General features: G+C 48.6%; 1 protein-coding gene across 1 annotated transcript; it reads right to left on the bottom strand.

Moving 5' to 3' along the window:
• Window positions 1-516: 516 nt before the first annotated feature.
• Window positions 517-8,236, bottom strand: LOC135814803 (uncharacterized). The gene is made up of 7 exons (XM_065327978.1): window positions 8,087-8,236; window positions 7,844-7,919; window positions 4,396-4,722; window positions 2,955-3,005; window positions 2,379-2,511; window positions 1,704-1,748; window positions 517-1,450 (listed from the first exon to the last, which is right to left on the bottom strand). The coding sequence occupies exons 3-7, from the start codon at window positions 4,677-4,679 to the stop codon at window positions 1,250-1,252; spliced, it is 714 nt and encodes a 237-aa protein (XP_065184050.1). The 5' UTR covers window positions 4,680-4,722; window positions 7,844-7,919; window positions 8,087-8,236; the 3' UTR covers window positions 517-1,249.
• Between the last annotated feature and the right edge of the window lie 388 nt (window positions 8,237-8,624).

Here is an 8,624-nt window from a genome sequence, read left to right as displayed (position 1 = left end):
GCCCCGCGATAGGCGCGTAGACGGCATACCGGATCGGAACCGCGTACCGGTAGTCTACGCGGTACCGGTAGTGCACCCTTCGGCCTTCGCGGCATCACGATTTCAGGGATTCAGGATCAAGACAAGGAGGCGCGCAGAACATGCATGCTCTACTCGTAGTCGTAGCGCTCTATGCCCTAGGCGCCCTCGGGCTATATCGCTAGCGCATCGTATTCTTATCTGGCGAATCTGGGACAACAACTTTTGGTAGATAGTGGCAAGACACAGGATGAAATGAAGGTCTGGTGGACTGTTCAGAGTCCCAACAGTGATGATGGATCTTGCAACCTTCAGCTACTAGCCCGGTATCGGTCCTGGATGCGCATGCATGGGCACAACACCACCGGCACACTCTGACGCATGACTGCCGTACGCATATTACCACTCCTGTACGAGTACACGCCATGCCGGCTGGTATGAAACCGAGACACAGCAAGGCGGCATGCTCACACACTGCACATGTGATAGGAAAGAAAGTGAGAGGCGTACACCGGACATGTACCCAGTATCGGTAGTATAAAGAAGAGAAGTTTAAGGTACTGAAAAACCAGCACTATGGTCTATGTGTCGTATGCGGCAAGAGAACCACAGGAGAAGGGAATGCAGCAGCACATCTAGCTGTAAGTGGTAGCAGCAGCGGCAGCAGCAGCAGCACGCGGAAAGAGGCAGATAAAACGGGATAGCTGCTGCGCTGAGCATTCTAAAATTAAAACCAGCAATTATGTAGCCGCAGGAAACTGCCTAAAGCTGAAACTATGGTGGCATGAATATGTGTACAGTTACGGTACATAATTACGATGTTTGTACATGTATTGAATTCAAGACAACACGTGGCGGTTACGTGAGAGTTACGTGAGAGGCAGCACTCATGTCAAGGCAGTTCCTGACTCGACCAATCAAGCAACTCTGACCCGCGGTTACGGGGCAGGTGGGTGGATCATGTGGAAGGCAGTATTCGCAACTTGAGCGCCGCCGCACAGCAGCTAGAAATATATTATTACCAATAGAGGATAGCTCGGCCTTCAGTACTGTGACGCGGCATACATATGATGGAGTAGCAAAAAGGGATCACAGCGGATCCAGGACTGAGCAGTTAAAAAAGCAAAGAAGGGTGGAAGTGGATGAATAAATACACGCTACTGTATGACACAACGGAACTAGTACTGACAGTGACGACTTTTTTTAGATGAGCAGGCGGTGGTCGACATGGCTATCTTGCAAAACGACGAGTCCAGTCACGAGCCGTGCGATCGTGACTACTTCGATCCGTAGTGAACTGTTTAGCAATGTTGGCAACGAGCGGGTCGCTCGGATTGCAGTCGGCAAGCAGAGACGTGATGGACAGCAAGACTTTGCTGACAGTCATGGCCGGACTCCAGTTGTCCTTCAGGATATCCAAGCAAATCTCACCCTGTGCATGTGTACAGCAAGGGAAGGACAAGGCTAGGTTTGGGGTGCGGGAAAACACACACATGACGGTAACACATGGGGCCAAAATATAGTACATCAGCTAAAAAATAAAAATAAATTATTCTGTCCGTTCCCGAAGGGAACTCACGACGGCCGCTAACACCCGGAAAACCCTACATCAGCTAACACACTGAACGAATATAGGCAAACAAGGCAATAATTATCATGCTGGCATGCTGGCTATGTCCCCATACCTGACTGTTGATGTTGCAATGGTAAATTCGTGTCTTGAAGGTCACCTGTAATTCAAATCCAGCATAGAAGATACACACAAAACTCAACAGCTGCAATACACGTACTCGCAAATGGGACATATTTTTGTCACCACGTGTACATTAGGGAAAGCTTAGTGATGATCGAGTCCAACAAGTCCTGAAAATGAACTTACAGAAGGATAGCTCGTGAAACAATAAACCATTTGCAGGAAGTTTGAGCAAACTACGTTGACAAAGCTACGCCAGGGAAAATGATCAGGTTGGAATATCAAAGGCGGACAAGAAGAACATGAAACTCCACACCAACAGGACACAACAAATACCCACAACCAGGAAGTTTTATAAACCTGGTAGAGAACACGGCATGCAGAAGCTTGGATGATGTGCGCCTCACATCCACTACTGTTTTGCTCTATTTGAGCGATCAGTACACCCTACAGGGTGATTACCTAGCACTGACCAAAAGTTCTAAGAAAAGGTTATGGAGAGCCGGCTCCCAGATGGGTTTTTTTGTGATTTGTGCCTTGAGAAGTACTGAGCAGTAAAATAACACGGGTGTCGAGCTGTGTCAAACAGGATCCTTGGAAATCAGTGGCATGCCCTCTCCTAGGTTTACACCACTCCCTGCTCAGCACAGATTATGGTGAACCATACCTTCGGCGGTTCGAATGGATAGTTGCTCGGGAACAGGATGTTGAGAAAGAAGACGCCGCCTTCGTACACAGACCCAGGCGGTCCCATGATCGTGGCCAGCCAATGATCCACTCTCTCACCAAACAAGGATGCACTGCAATCAAAACAAGTGTATGCAGTCAAACAATCACAAGAACACCTCCGTACCAGCTCCTACACACTGGTTTGATGAGCATGATCAAGTATGTGTGTGCCACGTGACAAGATAATTGTATGCTGGAGCACAGACCAACAGCATTTACTCAATCTGCGGACAGAACTGTTTCGTCCTTTGTGGACTCGTCAGCGCAGCACAGAGGAAATGAGGCCGAACCTGATAGCAATGGAAATAAAAATTTCCAATCAGGCCCGAACGTACCTTGCCAGAGTGCTCAAACTGACAAGTCAGTGAGCTCTGCATAAAGCAAACAGCAAAGGCACTACCCCACGCAAGAGTGCTCAACTGCTACAAGAGCAGGAGCGAAATACTCAATCTGCGGACAGGTTGTCAGCATTTATGTAATGTAGGAGATGCAGTGACTTGCAACGATCACCTACCTGCAGTTTGGTGGCGGGTCAGTGAGCATATCTGTCAGCTCCGTGCGCAACCTGAAGTATGTCAGAACGTGCAGGGTAGGTAGAATGATATCACTCAGTGCCAAAACTGCTGCTAACACTGCAATGCACCCATGACCCACATGGGGGGGGGGGGGAGAGTGAGAGTGAGAGAGAGAGAGAGAGAGAGGGAGGGGGGGGGGGGAGATAGAGATAGATAGAGAGAGAGAGAGGGGGGGGGGGGGACTGGCCTGGGTAAATACACATCCTGAACTGTGTGAATCTCCTCGACATATCAGAACATTAGTTATGATAAAATCAGTAGAGCCTTCTTGACACAAGTCTGCAATAGGCCGTCGAAGTCTGACGTCACAGCTTCTTGACAACGCGTAGTTACTTGGCCAAGTGGTGACAAACAAAAGTCGCGTCGCCTGCACTTGTCGCGTTTCCAGTGCCAGCAGCATGCAATGAACACAGCTATAGCATCATTTTGACTGAGGAGCGCTCGAGCGAGACTATTTATTTCAAATAAACTGCTACTTGTCGCCGAGTTTGTAGTTTTCGCTTTGTAGAGAAGGAGAAGCCGTAACTGATTTTGTGCTTGGCCATTGCTGCGTCTGTACTGTCGTTCGGATTTACATGTAGTCGCCGGCCAAGAAGCAATGATGGGTGTCTCTGTTATTTCTATCGCAGCGATCGTTGATTTCTTTTAATTCTGAGACCAACCAACTCTGGGCTCGTTTCCTTGTCTAGGGGCAAGCGAAAATCAGAACTCCTATCTCTCAGGTGCTGGTGAACACTCAGCAGGAAAACACTGAACGTGGCTTGAGAGCGAAGGAGAAACTTCTTGAAGTAAAACAAAATTTGAAGTTGCGATCTTGCACCAGCGCGCCCCAGTCAAAGGGATGCCGTGACCGTTGGAAATACGACAAGTGCAGGTGACGCGACTTTTGTTTGTCACCACTTGGCCTTGTAACTACGTGTAACTACGAGTTTTCAGGCAGCGTGACGTCGGCACTTCGACAGCCTATAGAACAAGGTCATCTTTATGCTGTTACTCCAAGTATCCGGCATGGTTATTCATCAATCTGCAGACAACAATGTCTCAGCGTTGTCTGAAGATTGATGAATAAAACCATGAAACTCAGAGCAACAGCAGAAAGATTACCGTGTTCAAGTCATAGACTGGTGTAATTTGGCTCTGCCCTCGCGGTATCGAACACTTTTGCAAGCAATTGGCAACTCAGCCTGTAGAGTCTGCTTCAACGTCTATTCGTGTGAGTGCACAAAACACTCTTGCATGGATTTGCACACCAAAAAGTCAGGTGTGTACACCAACTCAAGGCACAAAGGGCAGGTGGTTGCTCAATGTGTACATCTTAAAATGTACACAGGTATAGCGTGGAAGAGTCATCTTTTAAATTGTACTGTGTGCAGTACTCACCTGCGGTTAGTAGGGCTTGATGAAGCTGCAGTTCTCGACGATCGGCTGTTTGTGTGCTTCGGGGTTGGTCTGCTCGCGGGTGCACTTGCCGGGGATTCTGGTTGCGGTCTCGGACTCGTGCTAGGGGACTGGCTAGCTGCGGCAACTTCCGACTTGGCATTGGCAGCAGTGGAAGCTGAAACTTCGGACTCGGCGCTCGCAGCTGCGCTCGATTCGGCTTCCGCCTGTGACGGTCTTGCTTCTCCCGTGCTGGTGTCACTCATTGCTACTGTTGTGTCTGACATACTCGTACTGCTCGAGATGGTGACTGTGCACTAATGGCATAAACTGCAAGAAAAGGGCACAGCAAGATAAAACAAAGTAATTTGCTGCAGCCAGAAAGAAGAGGCTATTTGAGCAATACATGACGGTAATGACTCAAAACATCAAATTTCCCAGAGCAACAAAATGAGATACTCGCACACATTGGTAGCAAGTTACAGTCCATTCAGAAAAAGATGGACTTCTAGCTTTTGGCCATAAATGGGTCAAACTTTGAGTTTTTTTAGAATTTTTTTCTGCAATCCCCTATGGAATCCTCTTCCAATTATGTTTCTGAAGTTTTTTTGTCCAAAAAGCAAGCCATAACAAGAATAGAATTTCGGCCAGGTTTTGCCCCGACAGCACTGAATTGGGAAAAACCATAAAAATCCAGGCCGTTTGACCCCACCTGCAAACGTGCATTGTGCGGTTCGAACCCCAGTTCAGGTACCCTTTTTGGACCCTTTTTCAAATTTCAAATTTCGCAGCACTGCACTGTGTACGATGAAATCACGAAAAATCGCCAAATACGGGAGCTCGCCAGAGCCAGAGCCCATCTTTTTATGAATGGACTGTAGTGGTTTCTCCTTCTAGAAGTTGATAGTGCCTGTATGCTGGACGCGGTGCGCTATGCTGTATGTGTGTGCGTGCGCGCGCGCGTGTGTGTGTGACTCACACATGTCTTTCTTCTCTTTCTCAGACTCCTGACTTTTCTTTCATTCTCCTGGGTGGTTACCAACAGCCAGTGTATGCCGGAGTATGTGGTGTGATGTGTATGCGTGAAAAAATGAAAAAGACCAAAAAGTAGGGATTCACTGGCCAGAAAAAAGCCACTTCATAGCTGTGTGGTCTGTCCCTTTGGAAAAACGCGGCGAAGAATTCAAAATTCCGCGGCAAATTCTGCGGGGAAAAGGGGGGTTTTCTGCGGTAAAATCAAAAATCTGCGACATTTTCTGCACGTTTTTCACCCTCCTCGTAGAGGATATGAAAACTAGTCGCATGAAGGAGTACTTTTCATACTATCCTTTGCAGTCACAAACTGAATACGAGTGAAGAATCATGGAGAGACCTGCACTGGCAAGAGAAATGTGCTCAAACAGATCACAAAGTAGTTTTTCTGCTGCTTTCTGAGTAGTAATTTTAGTAATTTTCCCTAAAAAAATTCAGATTCCGCGGGCAAAAGTGTGGATTCCGTGATTTCCGCGGATGATGGCAACTTCTGCGAAATTTGCCGCGGCCGCGGAATCGCGTTTTTCCAAGGGGACAGTGTGGTGTAGACCAGGCTGAATAGTGGCGGTCAATTCTTCAGCCTTGCAAGCTGTTGAATGGTGCCAACCCAGCACAAGTAACATAGTTGCTATGGCTTCTGCTGTAGCATTGCTATCATCGCCTCTGGCAACGGGCATCAAATGGTGTGTGTGTGTGTGTGAGTGTGTGTGTGTGTGTGTGTGTGTGTGTGTGTGTGTGTGTGTGCAAGCTAGCATGCAGATATTGTGCACCAGAACCACATGGCCTGACCAGGTTCTGTCTGCGGCAATTATCGAGCACGTGCCTTCCCGGCTGAAAGAGCCGAGAAGTGGTTTTCTTTGGGCAAGTACACGGCATGTGAGACACAGTGTCCTACAGTCTCCAGTAGTAGTCTGTGTACTAGCACATGGCTAGGCGTGTGCATCATGTGCACACGAATTTGCACTTCTGTTGAGCACTTTTCCATTCTTTTACTGATTTCCCTGCATGTTTTATACTCGCAATAATTCTTGTTCTCGTTTGTGTCGGAATCGTATGTTTGGCCACTGATGCAGCAGTGCATGCGTACATGAATCCACGGTGATACCGAAAATCCTTCTTTGCATTTGTTGCGATTTTTAGATTACAGCGGCTGAGCCACATTTACTATAGATGAATGCGTACGAGCCTGGGTCGTGGCCATGGCGATGCCCTGACGCTAATTGTGGCTGTTTTCCATCGAAATAGCCAGTTGAATGCTAGCACCTCAAAAAAATTCATCAATTACTCCGCGAAAGACGGCCGGCTATGCCCGCATAAAACACTGCGCACGCTGATTATTCCCGATTTTCTGCCAGCATAATCCGTGGAAGCGCGCGCATCACAAATGCAGATCATGGACTCAGCCCGGCTCGCATGCTGCTGCTGGTGCATGCGCGTGATGCAATGACTTTTGTTGGCGGTGCCACTGACGTGTAATCGCAAACTACCAGATTAGAATAGTCCCTCAAGCCGCTGCTCAACCATCATCGGTCCATCGTATTGCATTGCATAGCCTCGTTGAGCCGCTGCGCTGCTGTGTGGCTGAGCTCCCGCTTTAAATCATGATGAGTATGTAGTAAGATGCACTTCTGCAACGAGGCATAACCGCCGGTTGTAGGAGAAGCGAACTACATGTATCGACTACAGCAGTGCAGGTGCAACTGTGCAAAGAACGGTAGCAGCTATCCAGTTCACCTGTGGCAAGTATGCGGCTGGAGTGTGCCATGCATGGTGTACAGCGACGCGCGAACCACAGAAACGCCTGAGTGGTCACGCGCACAGACGTTGTCGAAGGTATGTAGATCTATGCGCAGAACCGTGAGCGGAGTCTCGCAAACGCAAACCAACCTCTGTGAGCATACGCGCTGTGACTACAACATGATGAAGTGTAAGATGACTAGTCGGAGATATGCAGCCGGGCTACACTGCACTCTGCCAACGGCATAGTGATACAGCATCCGACTCCGATCATACAAAGCTCGGGGAGGAAGGGCGGACGCCACAGCCCGCTTTCTCCAATCCCACCACTCCAGTCCTGAGTGAGTGGGAGTCAGTCCAGCTTCGGTCAAATGCCCAAGATGGCGGGCGGCAGCAAGGCCGGTGACGGACACTTGCATCACAGTCCAGCTCTGAAAGGTTCTTGGCTGGCTCAGCTTCAAAGTCGAGAAAGTACTGCACCAGCCGGAGCCAGCTCAAACATGCATCAAGCAAATCAGCTGCACGCGGATAATGAGAGAAAAACAGTGACGTGGAGCCACTGAGATAGGTATGAGATTGTGAGAAGATGTAGCACTACTAGCAGCACCTTAGCCTTGGTCGAAATCCTGCAACTCACCACAGCCAACAGAGATCATAGAGGAATATCCATGAAGACACTCACCGACACGTACGTCAACGCTCCCTGGAATGATCCGCAAAAGCTAGGATTTCACCCTCCCGCGTGTCGACAGTTATTCCTGTACCGTATGACAAGACAAGATTGAAGTCACACCAGGGAAAGCCAAAGGGCAAAAGTCTGCAACATGACGCCCATACGCAGCAGTACAGGCAACGCAAAGACAGCATGTGAGGCTAACATCCACAGGCGAGAAGAGAAATGCCAACCATCTGTAGTAGTACTTACCTGCAACAAGCAACGTTGTATTCTCCTCAGCAAGAGCCAAACGACAAAGTCAAGGGTGCATGCAGTGAACGGCTGATTCTGAACTACAGACTCATGATCAGCTGCAGATCAACAAGTCTGGGTGGTGAAAAGGACGACGCTGGCCTTGTGATTTCAACATCAGTTTTTACTATTTTAGTGTACCTGCGGTGACTCTGTACTCGTAGTCGTACGATCCGAGTAGATTTACTGCATGCAGTATACTGGGCCTACTGGCTCTTCCCGCGTGTGTTGTCACGGTGTCCTGCTGGACTGACAATACATTTGGCTGCGTATGGCACTTGCACTGAGTCTGTGCACAGACTACCAATACAATGTCATGTACCACTCTCGACTTCAGCCAGGCTGTCAGTGGTGGGCAGAGCAGCACAGTCATACTTATGTCTTTGTTTAGATGAGTATCAGAGTTGTGCGGAAACCCTCAATATTCTCACTCCACGCGCCTATTATTAAGCGCCTAACAAAGCTGAAAGCCGTCACGTAGAATCTACACTCAGGC

The sequence above is a fragment of the Sycon ciliatum genome, chromosome 4 (assembly GCF_964019385.1).
Source record: "Sycon ciliatum chromosome 4, ocSycCili1.1, whole genome shotgun sequence".
Lineage (NCBI taxonomy): Eukaryota > Metazoa > Porifera > Calcarea > Leucosolenida > Sycettidae > Sycon > Sycon ciliatum.
This window is presented reverse-complemented; position numbering and strand designations above follow the sequence as displayed.